Source organism: Panthera uncia, chromosome D1 (assembly GCF_023721935.1).
Source record: "Panthera uncia isolate 11264 chromosome D1, Puncia_PCG_1.0, whole genome shotgun sequence".
In the NCBI taxonomy this organism is placed as follows: Eukaryota; Metazoa; Chordata; class Mammalia; order Carnivora; family Felidae; genus Panthera; species Panthera uncia.
In genome coordinates this window covers 811,087-834,114 of record NC_064808.1, presented here as the reverse complement: position 1 = coordinate 834,114, position 23,028 = coordinate 811,087, and the positions used below count along the sequence as shown (strand labels likewise).

General features: G+C 63.5%; 2 protein-coding genes across 4 annotated transcripts in view; both read right to left on the bottom strand.

The window, feature by feature from the left end:
- CD81 (CD81 molecule) overlaps positions 1 to 23,028 on the bottom strand; it is a 334,787-nt gene that overhangs the window by 22,293 nt on the left and 289,466 nt on the right. The gene's annotated exons all lie outside the window — the stretch shown is intronic.
- On the bottom strand, positions 7,868 to 22,758 carry TSPAN32 (tetraspanin 32). 2 transcript variants are annotated; one of them, XM_049615551.1, is made up of 9 exons: positions 22,533 to 22,758; positions 21,900 to 22,014; positions 21,022 to 21,119; positions 17,064 to 17,138; positions 13,405 to 13,506; positions 12,880 to 12,966; positions 11,228 to 11,311; positions 10,844 to 10,935; positions 7,868 to 10,308 (listed from the first exon to the last, which is right to left on the bottom strand). In XM_049615551.1, exons 1-9 carry the CDS (start codon positions 22,596 to 22,598, stop codon positions 10,158 to 10,160), a joined length of 870 nt encoding a protein of 289 aa, XP_049471508.1. In that variant the 5' UTR covers positions 22,599 to 22,758; the 3' UTR covers positions 7,868 to 10,157. The 2 variants fall into 2 exon arrangements, with proteins under 2 accessions (XP_049471508.1, XP_049471499.1); XM_049615542.1 differs by lacking the exon at positions 22,533 to 22,758 and having other exon boundaries at positions 21,900 to 22,278.

Sequence of the window (23,028 nt, the reverse complement as noted above, 5' to 3'; positions counted from 1 at the left end):
CGGGGGGGGGGGGGGGGGGGGGGGGGGGGGGGGGTCGGAGCGGGTTTGCGCAGGGTTTCTTTTTGCGACGTGGAAAAATTAAATCAGTGGTGGTGGTTGCATAACCCTGAGAGTATTTTTAAAAACACTTAACTGTACACTTTAGGGTTTGTTTTTTTTTTAAGATTTTTTAAAAATTCTTTTAAGTAATTTCTATGCCCAGCGTGGGGCTTGAACTCACAACCCCGAGACCAAGAGTCACACGCTCCACAGAGGGAGCCAGGCGCCCTTGAACCATACGCTTTCGGTGAGTGCATTTTACGGTGTGTGAATTTTATCTCCATAAAGCTGAAAACAGGGAGGTTTTAGGTGTGTCCCGATGGGAGGCTGTCAACCTTGGGGGGGGGGAGGGGGAGGGGGAGGTGGCCAGCCGGGAGCGGAGCGGAGCGGCCCGTGAAAGGCGTATTTGGCTTTCTCTGGCGCTTGCAAAATAGGGAAACAGGGGCAGAAACAGAGAAAGGGTGGGTCGGGTGGACTGAGAATGGGAAGTTGGGTTGAAAGCGTGTCTTGCTCGGCTCCAAAGCTCAGAGCTGGGGCTGGGGACGCCCAGGCCAGGGGGTCCCGGTTGCTGGATGCGGCAGACACAGGAGAAACGGGGCTGAAGGTGAAAGCAGAGATCAGGGTGATGCCTCTCCCGGCCCAGGAGCCCCAAGGGGGCCAGCAGCGGGGGGAGGTGCCTGGACCAGATCCTCCCTTGCCCACACCTGGATCTGGACTGTCAGCCCCGAGACCTCGAGAACACAGACGTCTGCTGTCTACACCCCCTGGCCCTGGCCCGCCTGCTTCCGATTCTGTGTCTCCCTCTCTCTCTCTCTGTCCCTCCCCAGCTTGCACTCCGTCTCTCCCTCTCTCAAAAATAAATAAACATTAAAAAAATAATAATAATAATAAAAAGAATTGTACCAAGCAGTGGGGGTGTGCCAGGCCTGGGGGGCGGAGGGGGGGGGCAGGCTGTCAGGCCCCGGGGAGGGTATGGCAGCCGAGCGAGGGGTCTGGACACGACCTAGGGACTTGGTGATGGGGAGCTGGCTGAGGTGCCCCGAAAAAGACCCTGCGGGACAGATGTCCAGGCCAGGCGTGTCGTGGGGAGGACTCCGGAGGAAGACTCGGGACAGCCGAGGAGGGGGACCAGGTGGAGGGGTGTGCCCGTGAGAACAGCTTCATGCCACGGTGCATCCTTGGAGCCAAGGTGGCCTGATGGAAATCACGGACTGACGCTCCCTCCCCGAATCACTCGCTGGTACAAACTGTCCCCAGGGTGAACCTCGGGGGACCCAGCTCCCCTTGGCCCTGGGCATTTCCCAGGGAGGGACAGCGGACCACACCCCTGCCCTGACGCCGTCTCAGGGCCACAGCCAACATGCTACCCGAGCCCCGTTCCCCTCCCTCCCGGCGGGCCCCGCCCTTGGCCGAGGGGTCACCTGCAAGGGTCTGAGCCCCTGGTCCCCACTCCCTTCTGAGAGGGCTGCTCCCCTGTCCAGTCAGGGGGGGCACCGAGAGCCCCCTCGTGGACCACCCGGGCCTCTGTAGTGTGACTGTTGTCCCGCTTGTTCCTGACGGCCACAGTCACCGGACTCCTTGTCCTGCCTGCCGGCGGGGGTCAGGACAAAGAACATGAAGTGACAAGACAGCAGCTGTGGTCTGAAGTAGGACCCCTGCTCGACACCCTTCCAGCCCACACAGCCTCACCCCTGCTGTGCCCCCTCCAGCCCACAGAGCCTCACCCCTGCTGCACCCTTTCCAGCCCACATGGCCTCACCCCTTCGGTGCCCCCTCCAGCCCACACGGCCTTGCCCCTGCTGCGCCCCCTCCAGCCCACATAACCTCACCCCTGCTGCACCCTTTCCAGCCCACATGGCCTCACCCCTTCTGTGCCCCCTCCAGCCCACACGGCCTCGCCCCTGCTGCGCCCTTACCAGCCCACATGGCCTCACCCCTGCTGTGCCTCCTCTGGCCACACGGCCTGGCATGGACAGGGTGGTCACTGGCTGGGAGGGTGGGCTGCACCCCTGCTAACACCCCTTGGTTCCAGCCTTGTTGGGGACAGAGTGCCTGTGCTTGTTGATTTGGGGTGGACACTGCATCCTGCATCATGACCCCCCTGCCTCAAGGTTTTCCCCCCGAGCTGGGGCCTCAGCCGAGCTTTCCGAAGGCTGTCCCGGGGCTCTGTGGGCCTGGCCACTTCTGAGTGGTGTGGCCTCCACGGGGACCCATGCCCACTGCCGCACCTCCTGCCACGCCGTAAACGCAGTCCCTGGGCCCAGGGCACTCATCCAACGCTGCAGACCCTCATCGAGCGGGGCGGGCTGAGCGTCTGCACTCGGGGAAGACTGACCTGGCCTGAGTGTCCGTTCTGCTGAAGACGACTGCCCCTTACAGGTAGAGGTGTCTGAAGTGACCGGGCGGCCTCCAGAGGGCTCAACAGCTTTCTCGAGGGATGGTGTCACAGCGGGGCTCCCCAGTGGCCTGTGGCCAGCGGGTTGGACAATGGGCAGCAGCCATGACCGGGGTTATCCTTCGTGGGAGGGACTTCCTCGGCTATCGGCAAGGCCACTCTGCTCACGGGCCCCGTGGGGCAGCATTTGAGTGGCCAAGGTCACAGACCATTCTCTGCGGTTGCTCAGGGACCCCCCTCGGTGGACACAGACCTGTGCTCCCAAGACCTTTGCCCGTCACTGCTAGAGGTTCCCCTGCGCACTTCCTCCCCAGGGTCGGGGAGAGATGTGACGACCGCCCAGAGAGAGATGCCCAGGACGCCTTCTGGACGGGGGAGGAACGGAACCATTCAGGAGGTCCCTGGCCCCACGCCGTGTCCTGAGCCCGTGCCATCTGGCCTGGCGAAGACGCGTGGTCGGCCCAGCAGCTGAGTCGTCTGCTGCTCTGGTGGGATTCGTGTTGGTCGGCGTTCTCCAGAGAAACAGAACCAGCGGGACGGATGCACGCAGAGACTTATGATAGGGACTTGGCCCCGCGCTCACGGAGGCTGGCAGGCCCCCAGGTCAGCAGGCTGAAGGTCTGAGACCGGGAGGGTCCACCGCGTACGTCTGGGCCAGGTGTGGAGGCCAGAGGCCAGGACGAGGACGGAGATGGCAGCAAGCTTTCCTCCCCCCCAACCCCGCCCCCATTCTCCGCAGGACTGGGAGAGGCCCATCCACACCAGGAGGGCCAGTCCGCCCTTCCAAACGTTCCTCTCCCCCACACGCACCCGGAATAACCCATATGACCTCGTTTCACCTGAATTACGTCTCTAAAGACTCTGCCTCCAAATACAGTCATGCCCTGAGGTGCTGGGGGCTCAGGACTTTGACACAAGAATTTGGGGGACACAATTCAGCCAATAACAGGATGGCCGCCCTCGGCCTCCTCGGCACACATCTTTGGTATCTGTGACGGTTCAGACGGAGCGGGACCCTTGCTGCCTGCCCGCCTGTGTCCTCCCAGGAAAGCCGTGTTTTCTGCCTGGGTCCTGGCTCTTTGCTGCTCCAGTGACAGGACCCTGTCCCTGCTTGTGAGCCTCTGCCGTGCTGGGTCCCAGCATCCGAGTCCAGCCCTGCCCTCAGCCCGGCCACTCCACTCTCCACTCCTTGCTGCCTCGGCAAGTGGGGTGTCCTCGGGGGCCCCCACGAAACACAGCTGCTGGGGTTTCTGGCCGAGGTCGGCTGAGGAATGGTCTTCAGAGGTACCCAGGTCCTAATCCTTGGGACCTGGGAATGTCCCCTCCTACGGCAAAAGGGGCTTTGTAGATGCGAGTAAGTGAAGGACTTTGAGCTGTGGAGATGTGGCCCAGTGTCATTGCAAGGGCCACAAGGGGGAGTGAGCCGCAGAAGGTGATGGGGGGATGGCCGCAGAGAGACGCATCCTGAGACACAGCCCTGCTGGCTTTGCAGATGGTGGAAGAGGCTACAGGCCGAGGAGTGAGGCTTTAGAAGCCACGAAGGGAAGGAAAGAATCCTCCCTTAGAGTCTGCGCGGGGAATGCGGCCCTGCGGCGTCCTGAGGTCCGTTTCTGGCCCCCGGAACGGTGCGGAGCCACAAAACTCTTGTTTGAGGCCCCCGAGCGTGCGGTCATTTGTCCCATGTCCCAGCAGAAATGGGGAACGAGGCATCGGCCTCACCAGGCAGTATGTTCTGACGTCCCGTGCTTTTATGTCAGTGTTGTGGACTGAATCGGCCCCCCAAATTCACATGGTGATGCCCTAACCTGGATGTGACCATATCTGGAGACGGGGACTTTACAGAGGTGGCTGAGGTAACACAGGGTCACCGGGGTGGGTCCTGATCCCGTGTGACCGGAGTCCTTGTAAAAAGAGGAGATCGGGACACAGACACGCACGGAGGGACGACCCCGCGAGGACACAGGGAGAGGACGGCCATCCACACACAAGGAGAGAGGCCTCGGGAGGCCTGGCCCCGCCCATGCCTGGACCTCGGGCTCCGGCCTCCAGGATGGGGACGTGACAGTCTGTGGCGTGAGTTATGGTCGCCCGAGCAGACAGAGACACATAGTCTAAGTTCTTTCTCGTCCTCCTGCTTCTAAATGCCAGCCTAGGGGTGACCTGGGTGCTCTAAGACCCTTGCAAGGAAGTTAGGCCCCGTGTCACAACGGAGTACTCCAACACGGACATCGCATCCAGCTGGATAGGTTTTCTCCCCGAGGCGGCAGGCTCGGGCTCAGACTCCCACGGACACCCCCAGCTTCTGTGGCTTCCTTTGTGTCTCATCCTTGTCATATCTGAGCCTGTGGTCCTGAAGGGGGAGATCGAGTAGAACACCACACCATCACAGACAACAGGAGCCCTGTGTGAGGGCTAACTGTGTCACCTGACCTGGGCCACGGGGGGCCCAGACATTGGGACAAACGTGATTCTGGGTGTGTCTCTGGGTGCTTCTGGATGAGATTCACGTTTCGACGCATAGATTGAGTAGAACGTGGCCTTCCCTAATGTGGGTGGGCCTTACCCAATCAGTTGACGGCCTGACTAGACCGAAAGGACTGAGAAGGAGGGAACTCCTCTGGCGGACTGTGTGAGCCCACACATCACTGTCTTCCTGCCTTCAGACTCATACTGGAGTGTCGGTCTTGCCTGGCCCCTGCCCCCCACCCCCCGCTCCCACCCACCGACTTCTCAGTCTCCATAATCACGTGAGCCCATCCCTTACGACAAACCTCTTTTCTATGTACACGCACACAGTATTGCTTCCCTAAAGAACGCTGGTGTAAACGCTGTGCCCTTGGAACTGTTCCAGGGGTCCGGCGTCAGCACAGGAGGGGGTTCCCAAGGGCCACGTCCACGGCGGCCGGCCTCTAATCTTCTCAGGCCGAGTGCCCATATCCTCCCAGTGGGACAGCCCCCTCCATGCCACCCCCGTGAGTGAGCCCCGGCCTCCTTCCCTCTACCCCCGTGAGTGAGGCCGGTGGCTCCCTTTGGGCCCCGTCCTTCCAGGCCCTTCTGCACTCACGTCACTCGCCGGCCTCCTCCCGGGCAATCTGCTTTCCCGCGGCTCCTGTGCTCCCGCTGGGCCTCCGACGCCTGGTCCTCACGACGACCGCGCCCTAGCGAGCGCCCCCAGCTCCCTGTGAGTCTGCACAGCCAGCGGGCCCCCCGAGGGCCTGCGGCCACCCAGCTGCGGGCTCAGCGGCTTTTCCGGGCCGGGGGCTCCGGGGTGAGGGCTGACCACACTGCAGGCCTGGCCCAGAAGCCCAGGGTGCTTGTTTTTCCCTCGCATGGGGTCTCACGGGGCTTGACCAGCTCTCCTTCACCTTCAAAGTGTCTTTGGGAACACGTGTCCTCCAAGGTCACCTCGTAGGGAAGAAGACGCTGACCTCACCCGCCTTGCTTGCCCTTGGTGAAACTCAGCCACGTGGCCGTGTTGACCCCACTCCCTCGGGGAGGCTGAGAAACGCAGCGGTTCTCTTTGCCCAGGACACGGTGACCTGCTGACCCGCGTGCCCCCTCCATGCCACCAGACACCTTCTGTGCCTCCCCGAAGCCCGTCCGGTCACAGCGTCCATCCCCGGGTCCGGAACCGCCAGGCCGTGAGCACAGGGACGTGCCTTCTCTTGGTCCAGCAGCTTGAGTCAGGGGCCAGTGACCCCAAAGCTTGAGTCAGGGGCGCCCGGCCGGCTCAGTCAGTGGGGCGTGCGACTCTTGATCTTGGGTCATGAGTTCCAGCCCCACGTTGGGGGTTACCGACTCATTATAAGGACACGACTCAGGAACAGCCACACGGGAGGCGTGCATGCAGGTGGCGAGGTGCCGCGGAAGGGGTCCACGCCCCTGTCTGGGGGCGCCCCCCTCCTGCCACCTGCACGTGTTCACCAGTCGAGCCCGGGGGTCCCGCTGGGTGGGCCTGGGTGATCTCACAGCTGGCCACTGGTGAGTCTCCCGCCCTCTCCCCTCCCGGGGGCTCTCAGTACGCCGGGCCTCCCGGGAGGCCAGTCTCTGTCCATAAGCCACCAGTCACTGCAGGAACACACCTGGGACACTCTCAACACTGCAAAACCAGGGGTTTTAGGGAATGTGTGCCGGGAACCAGACAAAGACCCAATATTCATTTTTTAATGACATCACCGGCCACTCCTTGGCCTTTGGCCGCATCCTTTACAGCAAAATGATCATAAAAGTCCAAAGCACGTGACTACGCTTGTTCCGGCTGCTGTCCCGCCTCTCCCGTGACTCCCGTGGCTCCCGTGGCACTGCGCTGGGAGGCAGCGTCATCTCCTGCTGCACGGCCCTCGTTACATAGTCGTTTCAGTCCCCTAGCCTCAGCTACTACCGTTCTGTTTGTGCCCTTTGGAAGGGACCCGAGCCCTCCTTCTGGCCAGGATGGGGAACGCCTGCCCTCCGAGCACCGCTGTCCCCATGAGGACCGGGCTGCCGGGCCACTGAGGCTGTTCCCGGCACCTGGTGTGTCTAAACCTGTCCCGCTCTGCACGGCAGCCCTGCCCTGCTCCGTCCACTCTGCCCCCGGAGCTCTCAGGGACACCTGCCTGTGGCTTCGTCTCCTTCCAAGCCTGGAAGGCATCCTTCCGATGGGCATTGACGGGTCCTACTCCAGCTCCCACGGGGCCCAGCAGCAGGCACATCTCCGTCCCCTGTCTCTCTGGACACAGGGCCGGGCTGCTGGCCACTGCCCACGAGTCCACAGAAACCAAACGCAGGGGCTCCTCCCACCTGTCCCATTCTTCCCTCGCAGCTGGGCAAGCCTCAGGCGGGTCAGCCCTCGGGGCGGGGCCCTGTCGCCTCCCTCCACCGGCACCCGGACTTCCGAACAGGACAGCCCAGCAGCTCCGGGGTCACGGGCACAGGGCAGCGTCCCAGGGACATTGCTCGAGGGGTACAGTTGTGTGCTCGCTGTCTGATGGTGGCGGATGGGGGCCACCTCCCGGCGGACCCCGCGTCCGCCCCCAGAACCCCGTCCAGGAGGAGTCACCTCACCGACGGCCTGCTCTCTCCAGCACTTGCGACCCTCTCCCGGGCCAACTGCGGCCTCACCGTGGGTTTGGGCACCACAGCACATGGGGCTCCCGTGTCAAGGAGGCCTGGGGACTCCTCACCTCAGGGAGGGTGGAGCCCAGCCACCCGGCCTTCCCCTCGGTCTTTATCTTGATCAGGCGCCTCAACGTGGCCCCCGGACTTCCAGGTCTGGTTTCTCCTAGTGATCTCTGTCTTCCTGTTTCTTTCACCCCACCCCGCCAAGCTGGGACAGAGAGGCCAGACTTGCCGGGGACACTGCACTGGTGGGTCACCAGCCCATTGCTTGGGCCCACCCAGCCTTGATGGTGCTATATTAAGGCCTTGGTTTTGCCCCCGCACCCTCTTTCTTTCTTTCTTTCTTTCTTTCTTTCTCTTTCTTCCTTTTTTCTTTCTCTTTCTTTCTTCTTTCTTTTTTCTTCTTTCTTTCTTCATTCCTTTTTTCTTTTTCTCTTTCTCTCTTCTTTCTTTACTTCCTTCCTTTTTTCCTTTTTTCTTTCTCTTTCTTTTTTTCTTTTTCTTTTTTTCTTCCTTCCTTTTTTTCTCTTTCTTTCTTCTTTCTTTTTTCTTTCTTCTTTCTTTCTTCCTTCCTTTTTTTCTTTTTCTCTTCCTCTCTTTCTCCTTTCTTTCTTTCTTTCTTTCTTCCTTTCTTCTTTCTCTTTCTTTCTTCTTTCTTTTTTCTTCTTTCTTCATTCCTCTTTTCTTTTTCTCTTTCTCTCTTCTTTCTTTCTTTACTTCCTTCCTTTTGTCTTTCTTTCTTTCTTTTTCTTTTTTTCTTCCTTCCTTTTTTCTTTCTCTTTCTTTCTTCTTTCTTTTTTCTTTCTTCCTTTTTTTCTTTTTCTCTTCCTCTCTTTCTTCTTTCTTTCTTTCTTTCTTTCTCTCTTTCTTTCTTTCTCTGTTTATTTATTTTTGAGAGACAGAGCACAAGTCAGGGAGGGGAAGAGAGAGAGGGAGACCCAGAATCCGAAGCAGGCTCCAGGCTCTGAGCTGTCAGCACAAAGCCCAATGTGGGGCTCAAACCCCCAAACGGTGGGATCATGACCTGAGCCAAAGTCAGACGCTTAACGGGCAAGCCCCCCAGGTGCCCCAGCTGTTCTCTTAATAACTGTCTGGAGATTCCCTCGCTGCTGAGTTCCGTGTTTGTAGAGCTTAACTACATCCCCTTATCTTCTTTCCCTCTTTCCGCCACTGCTGTGCAGAGGACACCTCGCTGGTTGTGATCTTTCAAACACATTCTGCAGGGCACCTGGGGGGCTCCGTTGGTTGAACATCCGGCTCTTTGTTTCGGCTCAGATCGTGGTCTCGCGGTCTGTGAGTTCAAGCCCCGTGTCGGGCTCTGCACTGCTAGGGAGGAACCTGTTTGGGAGCCTCCCTCTCTCCCTCTCTCTGCCCATCCCGGCTCTCTCTCTCTCAAAAATAAATAAACTTAAAAAATTATAAAATATGTTTTGTAAGCTGTAGGGTGACAAGCTGACCAGAGCAGGTCCAGAAGACAAATGCACGTGGCCGGGGACCCTGGGCTGTCCCCGAATGCAGGACCCAGGAGACCCTGGGGTGTCCTCGCCTGGGGACAAGCTCTTCCACTGAAGGAGGGCCACCGGCGCTACATGAGGTGGGAACACGCTTGCCTCCGGAAGCGTGCGTGGGTGGGCGTGCGAGGGGAAACGCAAGAGGAGGACGGTGGGGGGTGTGGCCACGTGCCCACTGTCTTGCCTGCCCGTCCTGTCACAGAGGGTTCTTCCCTTTTGGAGGACCCTCCTTTGCTGGTCTTGGTGGCGGCAGGCCCGACCTCCCCAGAAGGAGGTTAAACGGCCCCGACATCCCTCTCTCCTTGGTCAGCTCTGCCGGGGCCTCGGCCTGGGCTGGGCCAATCCGGGGTTCCACCTGGGGCTTCCGATTTCGAGCAGAGAGTGAACACCCTCAGGGACGGTTGGAGAGAACGGAGAGAGGTAGCTTGGGAGCCACCAGCGGGAGCGGCCTGGAAACTGGACGTCTACGGAGCCCTCCTGCACACACCCCACGAGTCTCGCCTTCGGCCCTGGCACCTGTGAACACCCCACCGGAAGTGTGGGGTTTCTGCCAGAGACACGAGGTTCCCAGTGGGCCTTCTGCAGCCACAGGAACCCTTGCAAGTGAGCTCCCCGGCCGGGGGCAAGGGGAAGTCAGAGGTCTCAGCACAAGAGGACGGGCCTGCCTCGCCGGCTCGGACGCGAAGGCCTCACATGAGAAGGAACGGAGGTGGTCCGCTGACGGCTGGCAAGGAGGGGGCCTTCGGTCCTCCATCCGCACGGACCTGTGTCCAGCCAGCAGCCGGACTGAGCCTGGAAGTAGGATCCCCCGGAGCCGGCGGCCAGTGGGGCGCCCGGCCAGGCTCGGCCCTGGGCTCTGACCTCGTGAGACAAAGCAGAGTGCCCAAACCTGCCCCGTGGCTTCTCTGCTGCAACCACTTCCCAGTCTGTTCCCGCGGAGTCAGTGAGTGACCCCGGGCCCCTTGTCTGCTGAAACAGAGCCGGCCTCCTCCTCTCCTTCCCCGTCCCTCCGCGCTGCGGCAGAAAACACGTCGCACCCTCCTCGTAAGGCTCGCGTTCAGGCCCGCTCAGCCTCTGTGGGCCGACGGGTGGCAGGGCAGGTGGTTGAAGCAGCGTCAGCTGTCCTGGAGGAACTGAGGGCCCCCTGAGGGTCTGCTCGCACGCAGGCGGCCATCGAGAACGTCCGCTTCCATCGGGTGCTGGAGTGCGGGCCTCCCCGGGGAGCGTCTGAAGAAGCTGGGCTCCTGGGGCCGGCAGTCACGGGCTCTAAGAAGCAGAGGGTAATGTGAGGCTGTTCTAGAATGCACCAGGCCCCGGGCAGGACGGGAAGGCCGGGGCAGAGCGGCGGGGCTGGTGAACACCAGGAGGGCCTTCTTGGCCGCTGAGCCTGGGTCCTCCCTGCTCCTGGTGCACGGGGAGCCCTGGGGCTCCCCAGGATCACAGGTCTTGGCCTGGGACTAGTGCGGGGCCCCAGAAGCATCTATCTCTCGGTGCTGGTGGAGACAGCACTTGTGAGGTCGGGTCTCGGTGAGGAGTGGGGTGAAGAGAGGGACGTCTCTGGGGGGCTGGGCTGGCAGCTCTCCAGCTGTCCCCCTCCCTCCACATGGCCAGCCACCCCCAAAGCACCCGCCTTAGAGGACTGGGGTACTGGTCCGGGGGTCCCAGCGGCCGGGGGCAGTAGAGACATCCCGGGAGTGGGGAGGGGCAGTGCTCTCTGGCCAGTGAGCACCCAGACGCCTCCACCTGCCGCCGTCTGCACTCGGGGGGTGAGGTGGGGGCAGGCGGGCGGGCTGGGACCTACCTCCGGCTCAGGGTGTACTTGCCCCTACGGTCCAAGCTGCAGCCAGAGCGAAAGGCGAACCAGAGAAAGGAGCTGAGCAGTACGGCATACACCTGGGGGGGTGCGGGTGGCGTCAGCACAGGCGCCGGCGGCTCCAGTGGGGCGTGCACTGCCTCCCTAGAAGGGTCTGGGCGCTGCGGGGCTCCCGCCTGTCTCGGGAGGTGGGCACCATCACCCCCCAGACTGCCTCCTTGGGGTCAGCAGCGTCCTCTCTGGCTCCCTGGTGTTCCCCCAGACCGGAGATGCTAGCCTGGGGCTGCCCAGTCTGCCCTTCCATCGGGGTGGGGGTCCTGTGGATGCAGGGGCAGGCGGTGGGGGAGGGGTGCCGAGGGAGGGCGAGCGTACCGTGGAGGCCAGGCCGATGCCAGTGAGGGTGGAGGCGATGTTTCCGTAGGTCCTCAGGAAGCTCCTGACCCCCACCAAGCAGTCCTGAGCAGAGAGCGGCTCGTAAGGCGCCTGCCCTGACTGCCCCTCCCCTGCCCGGGGTCGAGGGCCCCCGCCAAGGCGGAGACCCGCGGTGCCCACCGAAGGCGAATGCTGGTGTCATGGGAAGTCGGTGGGGCCTGGGAGCTCTGGGGAATGGCATCACAAACAGGTGAAAAACGGACGGACAGAGCAGACCTCTGTGGGGACTAGAGGTCGCTGCCCCAGGGTCCAGCGCGTGCCTTTCTTAGGCGTCCCCTGAGCAGCCTGTGCTGGGTCATGCATCTGGCTGCCGTGGGCAGGTTGGCTCTCCCTCACTCCCTGGCCCAAGGCTGGGTGCAGAGCATCAGTGAGGGGAGGGGTGGGGGTGCTGGCCAACAAGGGGGGCAGAGAAAGCACTGGTCTGGGGTCCTGGGCATACCCATCCAGTGCTTCCCCAGGGCATGGCTGCCACAGAGGCTCTGCCTCCAGAAAAGGGAGGCGACCGACCCATCTCTGAAGCACTCAGATGGCGGCATTTGGGTCTGGGGAAGATGTTGGCATTTGGGGCGGCTGCAGAAAGGAAGCACATCCGGGATGTTGCTCTGAAGGCTGGGATGGGGGAGGGGAGGCTGGCTTGCCGTCTGTCTGTGCCTCTATCTGCCCCCGTGTTCTCTGGGCCCTGGGCCGCAGGACTGACTTCAGCTGGCTGGGAGGTTGGGACCTCTGGCTCCCAGGGCAGCTGGAAATGGTCCCAGGAGCTCGGGGCCGCGACGCTGCAGCCTGGCCTGGGTGCCCCGGGGGGGTGGGGTGGGGGGAATGGCCCCTGATCAGCCCCTACTCCCCCTGTGGCTGCACTTCCTCTTGGAAGGCAGGCTGGGGGCCAGACCACCGTCAGGGACTCCACCCCAGCCCCTCCAGCGCCCACCCCCACCCCCTGAGGCCTTTACAGTGGGGACCCTGCCATTCTGGAAGGTCGCCAAGCAGCCCCTGGCCCAGCTTTGCAGACGGGCGCCCGAAGCCTCCTCCTGGGTGGCAGAAAGCCCCCTGCCAGCCCCGCTGGGCCCTCCTTTGCCCTCGCCCCTCCCCTGCACGCCGCCCTCCCTCCCCTGCTGGGCCCGGAGCCCTAGCAACCTCCTGTCTGTTTCTTGGAGGACGGCCAGGAGCCTCTGGCCCACAGATAGGGGTGGGTTTGTTTCCCGGACATGGGGGAGGGGAGCAGGGAAGGCGGTGGGTTGGGGGAGGGCTGGTGGGGTGGTCGGAGGGAGGGCCACGTCCTTCTCTGGGGGGCAAGGGACTTCCCAGCCTCTGTCGCCGAGGCCCTTGGGCGGGCTGACCGGGGCCAGGCTGTTCCTTCCCTCCGCGAATGCACTTCCGGCTCCTTCCGGAGGAGCCCCCTCCAGATCACTGTCTGTCTTCCACCTCCCTCTGTGCTTCTGGAGGCTTCCGAGGGCAGGCCTGGCCTTGGGGAGCCCCGAGCTGAAACTGCGTGAGGCAGTGGAGGCGTGAACGGAGACTGGGGCCGAGTCCAGCCCTCACTGCAGCCTCCAGGAGCCCGGGGAGGGAGAGCCCAGGGTCCCGGCTGTCCTCCTCACCTGTCTGGTGGCCTCCTCTCCTGGACACAGACTGACCTCCGTGGCCCCCAGGAGGCCAAAAGGAGAGCTCTTCCCACAGCACAGGAACTGCAAGAACACGGGTGGGGGGAGGTCCCTTAAGTGTCACCACTTAGGTGACTTAGGTGGGACGGCTCACGTGCCCAGCTGGGCCTCTCGGGCCAGGACCCTGTGGCCACCTTGCTTGATATGCCGTGTTATCGCCACCTTGAAATTCTTCTTCATTTTTTGACAAGAAGCCTTTTTAGTTTTGCTTCAGGCCCCCCAGATTAGGCGGCCAGCCCTGCCCGGGTCAGAGGGAGAAGACGAGAGGTCTTTGTACCCCCCTCCCCACGACCGAGAGGGCGTTGGTGGCCCGTGTCCTGGGACCCCCTGCTCAGCATCTGGCCCCGGCTGGCTGACTCTGGGAGGGCACCCTGTACCCATTTTCGGGGTTGCAATCCACCTGGGGAGGCCGAGTGTCCTGGAGCCGCCCAACGAGGAAGAGGCCACCCCCCACAAGCTCACCGTGTCCTGAATGGCCACCAGCTGCTGCCGCAGGGTGACGGACGAGCTCCTCACTGCCTGGTCATACACCAGATCGTAGGTGTCTAACACGGCATCCTCCACCTGCAGGGAGAGCATCGCGGGAAGGCCTCTGTGCGGGAGAAGCCCCTTCCCTATGACGGACGCAGCTCCCCAAAGGCGGGCCTGCCCCCATGTGTCTTCCAAACAGTCCCCTCCTCCTTCCAGCAGGCAGAGAGCTCCCTGAGGTCTCCTGGGAGGCTGGTCACAGCAGTCCCCGAGGCTTCACCTGGGGGGATCTTTCCCCACAGGAAGGGCCACCGATGCCGCAGTCCCGCTCTGGGGGCAGGGGTCCCGGCCACCATAAGCCAGAGCCCTGAGCCGCGGCCACCTCCGGCTCTGATCTTTTGGAGCGTAGAAGGCCTGGCCGAGGGAAGTGGCCACCCTACTTCTGTTGATCTGGAAATGGGGGTGGGACAGGGAAGGCTGGAAGCCAGGCCTGGGCAGAGAAGGCTGGGAGGAGCCTCCTGCCAGGAGCTCAGCTCCCCCCGATGGTCTAGGTCTTTCCCCAGAACCACCTGGTGGGGTCTGTAAAGCCAGGCAGCCAGGCTCCAAGGAAGAAGCCTGGGCCTCCAGGGCCGGCTCTGAGCAGACAAGGCAGATAATGGAGAAGGAAGGTGTGGACAGGGGCCTGGCCCGGTTCTGTCTTCACCTTGCACCCAGCGTCACCCAGACCTCACTGCCTCCATCTTCCTAAGCACCTGTTCTGCAGACCTAAATGCCCACCTGTTGCCAAATGAGTCCTTTGAAGACAAACGGGAATCTCACCACCTTTAGGAAGCCTTCCCTGACCGCCCTGGGGTCGATGGTCTCCTGGCGTGGGCCAGGCTTCTTTGAGCTCCCCTGTCCTGTGATGCCTCCTGTCCCTTCCTAGAGACCCTGAGCCCTCCCCTGCCCCCTCTCCACCCTGTGCTGTTGTCACACTGACAGCTGGGACACGATGGCTGCTCAGGGCTGTCCCCAAGGCTGGGGGTAAACAGATGACCCAGCATGAGCCACATGCTCCCCGGAAAGGGTGGCTGTCCTGCTGGCAGCCTGGAGGACCGGGGTGGGTGGGCCACAGAGGGTCTCTTGGCCAGCCATGTCCAAAGCCCCTGTGCCTCAACAGGAACCAGAGGGACGTTCATCAACCCCTCCACACCCACTCCTGGCACTAAGGGACCCTCCCATTGAGACTCTGCACTGCAAGCCATCCCAAACTGGATCAGCTGGTTTCCAGCCAATCGCTGGGAGGTGGGCAGTGCACTGGGCTAGAGGGCAGGCGTCAGGCTGGCCAGCACCGCAGTAGGGCCTGGCTGGTGGCCCTCTCTCTGCCTCTGTCTCTAGGTATAAAACGAGGGGAGACCATGAAGCCACTGTGTCCCCATGGGAGGGCGTCCCTGTGAATCTGGGGGCCTGGGAGAGTGGGCCTGGGGTCAGCAGGCAAGTGGCTGAGTCAAGGAGGCCAGCTCGGACCGCCCTCCTGGTTGCATCACCCCCACTAGGGCCCAGGGAGTAGCCGGGTGGCCCACAGCCGGCTCTCGCGATTATAATCTTGGCGTAGGAAGAAAATGTGCTGACCGGGGTCTGTCCCCAGGACCCCAGAAGCAGGAGGCACGGGCCCCCGCTTCAGGCAAAGCCACGCCCCTCACCCAAGACCCCGGGGCCTAGCAGTGGGGGCCCAGCTGGACCCTCCCCACAGGCCTGGGCATCTGCCCCCATTACTGGGTTTGGGGGTGCTCTGGGAGCCTGAGGCCTTGTTTCTCCGTGACAAAACTGGAGTGCACCTGGTGGTCTTGGATGACTCTGTGCTTCTTGCCAGGGTCCCTCTTCCTTGAGCCTGACCTCCAGGACCCCAGGGAGGCCCCCTAGGATGGGTTCGGAGCCACAGGGGTGGAGGGGATCTTGGGGTCTCTGGATCCATACCCCCCAGACAGTGCTCCTCTCAGATTCCCACCCGGTCACAGGGTGGTAACCCCAAATGATGCTGGGGGGGGGTGGTGCACTGTCTAGGGTAAACCCCAGGCAGAGTGGGGCAAAGAGGCATTGACTCAGGACAATGTGCCCTGGACGGTGACCCCTGGGCCTGAGTACCTCCTCTATAGAGCAAGGCCATGACCATCAAACCTGGCCCGGTGACCCGGCCTCCTCCATCCGAGGAGCACGCGAGGGAGAAACGAAGCCCATTTCTGAGGGCAAGGGAAGCCAGGACCAGAGAGGGTCAGCACAAACCTAAAAGCACACAGTACAAGCCAGGCCCAGTCTCCTGACCCAGCTGCCCCTGGGGGCCTCTGCTTCTTCCTACATGACCATCTCCGGGGGGCCCGGGCAACAGAGACCCTGGGGCCACTGGGACTCAGACACACAGGCAAGAAATCCCGGCTTGTCACCTGCTGCCTGCACAGTGTTTTGCCAGAAACCGAGTACATTCTAGCCAGACTGGCCTCGGTTTGCCTGGGCTGGTCCTTTGGGAGCACACAGAGGAACTGAGGCCCAGCGGGGAAGGGATCACAGAAAGTCAGGGCAGACAGGGTCTACGCAGCAGAACTCTCCCATCCCTGTCTGCAGACCCACCTGCTGGCCCCTTGGCTTCTCAGCCTGCTCCAGAGACCCCACCTGGGTCTGGGCTCTCATGGGTGAAGGTTGGGCCCAAAGGCCATCAGGATCTTGTCAACTGCTGGGGACTGCGGAGGGCCTGTCTCTTGTCCCTTTGGCCTCAGCCAGGGAGCAGCTGGGCTAGGGGCTTGGACCCCTGGGCCTCCCTCTCTGAGCCTCTTGGGTACCCGTTTCCTCTGCCCAGACGGGGGGCCTGCCTTGCCCCCCAGCCCTGCTCTGGGAGGGGGCCAGCCCCATTCCCCAGGCAGGCTCTCAGCTCCGTCTCAGTGCTCTGGATTCAGACAGAATTTCTGCAGGGCCAGGCTGTCCTGGCCCCTGTGCCCGAGGCGCTGCCCCCAAGCTGTGGTCTGGCCTCGGTCCCTTGGGTCAGCACCCAGGCCTGCGGGCTTTGAGCCTGGCTCATGTACGCTCTCTGGGGACTTTGGCCCCGAGGACTGAGTTATCCCAGAGCTGGGGCCTCCCCCCAGCCCCCAAATCGGGACGGGGCCCCCCTCTCACACCCTGAGTCCATCCACACTGTGTTGAGATAGCAAGCACACAGAGGACAGCAGCTGACGGGCGGAGGGGTGACAGACACGGGAACCACCTCCCGTGGGGGTCCACCCCCCACGGGCATCACCGCCCCGATCACCACCAACACGGAAGCCCTGGGGAAGAGCCCACCCCGAAGTGCCACCAGGAGGACAGCTCTGCCCCTCCGTGGCCCCCTGGCTGCCCCTGCTCCGGGGCTGAAGGGTGGCTGTCATCTGGGGATAAGGCCTGGACACCGGCAGGGCTTCGGGGCCAGTTTCCGGAACACGGACCTGTCTAGTCAGTCCCTCAGGTCAGCCGGCCGCCCCTCCCCCGCACCTCACCCCCTTTCCAACTCCTGACCCCCCAGGCCTGGGGGGCTTCTGTGGCCTGTCCCAGCCTTCAGGTTCCAGTCCCCCCCAGAGTGGACTTTACCTGGCTCAGGTACCCCCTGCTGTGTGATGCTTGGGGGTGGGGGGGTGCGGGCAGGCACTCACCTGGGCAGGGTTGTGGAATCTCCAGAAGGCCACCTGCACCAGGACGCAGAACGCCAGGGCAAAGCACAGGAAGCCCTGGGGCGGAAGAGACGAGGGTCACCCTGTGCGGCCCGGCCGGCCACCTCGAGGCTGGGCCTGGGCCCCCTAGTGCATGGGGTGCACGCGCAGGCCGAGGCAGAGGCCTGGGTTGCGGGCACGCCGTTCCCGGCCCTTCTGGCTTGTTTGCAAATTCTTCCCCTGTTGGTCATCTGGCTCGCGGGGGCCCTTCCGTGGCAGCGCCACGTCCCCCCAACCCCAGGGAAGGAGGCAGTCCCCTGGATGGGTGCACAGGCAGGACTGCTCCTTTCTTTTTGCTTTCTGGAACGTGCCTCTGGGTCAAGCCCCAGCCTCTGCAGCTGGGCTTCTGTGGTTCTGGCTGGAAGGGGCTAGGGCAGGTGGGGCACCCCTAGGTAGGGGGAGTCTGGGCAGAGGCCCGCCTCCTGTCTTCACCCCCTGGGACGCCAGCGTTGGAGGAGATGGAGTTCTCTGGGGGGAATGTCTTTCCATCATCAGTGCCCCCACGGTGCCCTCCTCTCTCTGGCTCGGGGGTCTGGAACTCTCCCGCTGGCAGAGGCCGGGGAGTATTATGGGCCCCTCTCCGGAGAAGTGCTCATGACCCGAGCTTTTGTGGGCAGCTTCAGAAGGTCACCCGAGACTAGGAACCCCAGCTCACATGCCGCCCTGGGGATGTCACCCCCACTGCAGCTTGACCGGTCACCTGCGTGCCGGTGACCCTCAGACCTGGGACTCCGGCCAGGTCTCCTAGAGCTCTAGGCAGTTCGGCTGGCTGCTGGCCACACAGCCTAGGTGTCCAGAGGCCCGCTGTGTGTGCCTCACCTCCCCGCCGCGCTGGCTTTGTGAGGGCACCACCGCCCCGTGCCGCGGGGCACAGTCCTCCCGGGACTGTCTGCAGCCTGGGGCAGACTGTGGCCGGGTTCTCCCCACCCAGCCACTGCCTCGCTAAGGATGACACCGGGAGGATCGATGACCAGTGGAATCGAGAGATGCCCGCAGACACAGACACATGGACACTGGCTGGGCGGGGCCGGGACAGAGAAACAGTCCATGCCAGGGGCCTCCACCAGGTGCCCGGAGAGAGCAGGCCACACCCACCAGTCCCCAAACTTGGTAGGAGCACTGGGACCTCTGGCTCTGCCCTGGGGTGCGTGGTGGGGGGCCGGGAGGGGGGAGCAGGCAGCCCCCGGTCTTCCCCTGCTGCCTCCTGCCTGCCTGTCCTAGAGATGGCTCCACCTTCCTCCCCCTCCTCCTCCTTCTCTTCCCCCTCCTCCTCTTCCCTCCTGCCTCTCCTCCCTCTCCACTTCCTCCCTATCCCTCCTCCTCCCTTTTGCCTCTTTCTCCTCCTCCCTCTCCCCCTTCCCCTCCTCCTCCTCCTTCACATCCCTCTTCCTCCCCTTCTTCCTCCTCCTCCCCCTCCTCCCTCTCCTCCTCCTCCCCCTCCTCCTCCTCTTCCTTCTCCTGTTCCCCCTCCTCCCTGACTGGCTGAGGGCCTCCTTCTCCATCTGGAAACCATCGCTCAACACTGCCTCCCAGGATGGGGGCCCTGAGCCAGCTCAGGAGACCAGCATTTTCCAGAAATCGCTTCGCTCCTCAGGAGAGAGCACGCCACCTCCCTCCCTCCACTCGCCCACCTGCAGGGAGGGCCTCTGGCGGCCCCAGGCCCACCTCACCTCCCCACGGGCCTGCACAGCCTGGAGCCGCTGGGTGCGGGCCGGCCCAGCGCCAGCATTTGCTTTCTCCTTCTAAATAAAAACCATGAATAAATCAGCCGCCCTTTGGGCTCCGCTCATTTCCTGCTGAGAGGCCCGCGTGGGGCGAGGCTGGAGGAGGTGGGAGCGGGAAGGGGCGGGCGGGGGACAGTCGGGAAGGGTCCCCCCGCTTGCCAGTCCGTCCACACGCGCTGCTCGGCGTGTGCAGACGCACGGCCGCGCCAGACACCGCGGCGCACGAAGGTGCACGCGCAGGGGCGGCTCCCTGGCGCGGGCCCTCGGGGGCATCGGGCCGGGCGCCCAGGGAGGGGGCGGGGTGCCGCAGGCCAGAGCGGAAGGCGCCCCGGAGCATCTGGACCAGGAAGAGCCGCCGCGGGCTGGGGATGCCCGGATCGGGTGCCCGGAGCGCGAACTGCGGGAATGGCAGCACCTCCCGCCTCCCGAAGCTTTACCGCTTCGGCCGGCACCACGGCGCCCCCTGGCGGCCGAGGCTGCCGCCCCGGCGCGGGCCTCTCCAGGGGGGCGTGCGGCCTCGTTCTCCAGCCTCGCGCCGCTGGCAGGCCCCCAGCCTTAGGGCTCCGCTCGGGGGCGGGGGGGCAGTCCACCCGCCTGTCAGCTCCCTGAGCCGGGCCTTAGGACTCCTGGTCACACAGACGGACGGCACTGCCAGTGCCCCAGTGCCCCCTCACTCCTGCCTGGCCTACCAGCCAGCGGGGAGCCGGTGCCCCTCGAGCCCCCCTGGGACTGCAGCTTTAGGACAGGCCTGTGTCCCTACGAACCAGGAGTCATTCCCCAAACATTTGCTGACACGGGCTGGGTGGAGAACCCTGCCAGCCCTCGGCGAGCCCCGGGGTGGCTGGCTCCCTGGCTGGTGACCCCATGAACCGCTCTCAGGGTAGGGGTGGGGTCTGCAGGAGGAGAGGGCTGGAGGCAGGAGGGGGGTCTCCTAGGGGGTAGAGGGAGGCCTGGGGGACCCAAGGGGCTGCAGGGAGCCTGCCCTGCGGGCAGTGGAAGGGGCTCGGGGTGAAAGGCTCTGTGTCTGTTTCTTTGCTGCGCCCCAGTTACTCTGTAACTGTGTAGCCCACCCCCCCCCCCCACCCCGCCCTTGCATCTGAATAAACAAAGAAGCCACATTCTCACTCCAAGGGGGAGGCAAGAAACTTCGTCATCCTCCAACTTTGGTCCTAGGCCCCAAGCACGCGAGAACGTCTCCGCAGAAGGGAACATCATGTTCCGGGACGTCAGCTGTGGACAAACCTGGGAGGCACTGGCGTGGGCGCCCCCTCCCCCCCTCGGTGATGCTCACCTTTGACCAGACCCTACCCTGGAGTCCCGAAGAAACACGTACCCCGGACCCCTTTGCCAAATCAAACCTGAGTGACGGAGGGACTTTCTCTCTGTCCTTTCTGAGTCCCCCCCGTCTCCCTCCATCTTCTCTGTCACTGACCCTGATATTCAATAAACTTTTCACTTCCTCCCGCTCGCCTGTGACTTCTGTCCTGTGAGAAGCGGACGGCCCTCCTGGCTGGTTCTGCGGGACCCCCTCAGGGTCCTTGGGCCTGGCCTGCCTTTGTCAACTGGACTCTGTGCCGGGCCTGTAGGGAGTCCCGGAAGGGGCCCAGGCTGGGGGCATGTGCTGGTGGCGGCGGTGGCGGGGAGCAGGTGAGAGCCCAGGGTCCCTTAGGAGAGGAGGGCTCGCACCAGAGGGGGCAGGACGGACGGGCCTGGGGAGGCAGGGATGGGGACAAGGGCCCGCCGCTCTGGAGTCAGATAGAGCCTCCCCACGGCTGCAAGGGAGCAGTGTGGGCTCCAGGCCGCCTTGGGGCACCGCATGAGCCCCGACTGACAGTGATCTGGCCACCAGAGGGGTGGGGGGGCATATCCCTGCCTCCCCGCGTGTCCTCATAACAGGAAATGGAAGCCGGTTCCCAGAGCCTCCAGCATGATGCAACCAGACCTCCCCGGGCCTTTGGCAATGGCTCCCAGGCCTGGGAGGGCCGACTCTGCCCCCCTGGATGACGGAGTAAAGGAGGCCTGGCAGAGGGGCCCTGGTTGGCCCCGGTGGATGGGGGTCCCAGCTGGCGCACAGCCTTCGGACCTCTGTCTCCGTTGCGACACTGTGGGGGGTGCTCCCAGCCCTGCCCGCTCTTGATCCCGCCCCAGGGGCTGGGGGAGGGGCAGGGAGAACTCACCCCAGCCATGAGGCCCCCGGCCTCCCTCACGGTGGCTACTGCACCCAGCACGGCGCCCAGGGTCAGGAGCCCAGCCAGGCTGATGCTGGTGCAGAAGGCTGGGTGGGGAGAAAGAGGAGGAGGTTAGGGGTGTCCCGGACGGGGTCCGGAGTGCACAGGGCTTGTGTCTGAAATCCGACCCAAGGGTACACTTGGGGGGTGGACTTCTGGGAGCTCTGAACAGGTCCACATGCCCCCTCAGGCAGGACGTCCCGCCCACCACCCACTCCCTCTCCTCCCAAGGCTCAGAAGGCCAGAGGGAAGGAGGAGGCCCGAGGCCCCGCCCCCCACTTCTGCTTCTGCAGTCGCCCGGGCTATCTCGGAAGCCACCAGGCAAGAGCGGGGTGTCTTATCAGTCCAGGCTCAAGACCCAGGCTTCCTGCTCCAGGATTCCGGCTTCAGGGTAAAAACTGGGGCCTAAGGGGCAGGAGGCCTGGGGCTGGGACCACGGCCCGATCCTGTGGGCCTCAGTCTCCCCCACGGTTGCCTTCCTTGGCGTCCTGTGCTCTTGCCTGAGACCAAGCCCCCAGAGTGCATCCAGGTCCCGGCTCCTCTGTCCTGGAGCAACACCCCCAGGACACGAGGCCATCTGGATGCTGCGTGACGGTCCCGTTTGTCCCCAGGCCCCCAAGGGAGGGCGGGAGGCCTAGGGAGAGGCAGAGGCTGTGTCCCGGGCCCCTGGCTCTGTCCAGTGGAGAAGGACCCCGGGGTGGCCCTCTCTGCCCTGACCCACTGCCTGGCCCAGCCTGGCTCCACTAGGAGGCCCTCACCCCTGCCCAGGATGCCCCCCATGGCCTTTGCACCTGCAGCCTCCCCCACCCCGACAGGACCTCACTTACCCCAGCGGCGTGTGGCCTCATAGGGGGTCCTGTCTGAGGATGCGCGGCCGACGACAGCAAAGTGTGTCCCTAGGTAGTTGACAGCTGCCATGGCGGCCATAGAAAGGCCCAGTAGCTGGGGGTGGGGCAGACCCACAGTGTGGGGGCAGGGCTGGGCACAGAACGGGGCCCCAGAGAGCAGGGTCTGGGTGTCCTGGGTCCATTGGCCAACCTCCCTCGGCTTCATGGTCTTACTTGGGACAGGCTCACCTTGTCCCAGACACCGTGTTGCACACACAGATGCACCAACAACACACACACTCCCCACCCTCCCCCACCACACACATTCCTTTTCCAGCTGCCGAAAGGACCCAGAACCTTGGGTCATTCTGTCTGCACAGTGGAGGATGGGCCCACCCCACCCCAGCAGCCCCCTCCCCCTGCCCCCTGCCCCCTCTGACCTGCGCTGCCTGGCTAGGCCCCCAGGGGCGTCCTGTCCCCACAGTCACCTGCCAGGACTCCACCACCAGGGGCTCCAAGTGCGTGTCCCAGGGGCAGGATAGGGACAGCAGGGCTGGGTGTGGGGGAACCACAGTCCTAGAGGTCCGATAACGCGTCCCGCCCCCCACCCTTCCCGCCTGACCAGCCTGTTACCAAGACAAAGGAGCTGGTGACCAGCAGCTGGCACTTGGCCACCCTGACTCGACTCCAGGACTGCATGGTGGCCTCCTCCGGTCCCTGCTCCTCTTCCCTCCTTCCCTCCTCCGCCCCTCCCCGCCCACTGTGGTTTCCAGCTGGGCAGGGGCCTCTGACCACATCTGCCCGCCCAGGAGGTAGGTTGCGTCCTGCGTGTCTCTGTGTTTGTCAACACACCCAGAGGACTGAGCCTCTGGCTGCCCCAGAGGACACAAAGGCAGCAGGGGAGGGGTGGTGAGGCCAGCTCCCGCCATCCCTGCTGGCCCCCAGCCCTGACCCAAGGCACCAGGACCCCTGGAGGGATTCGGGGCCTCCCCTGAAGAGCGTGGCCTTGTTCTCGGTGTGGCCGCAGAACACATCCTGGGGGGAGGTGGGTGAGCAGAGAAGGGGCCTGGGGAGGGGGTGAGCTTCCTGTCCTGGGAGCATGCAAGTGGAATCCTGCCCCAGGCTTGAT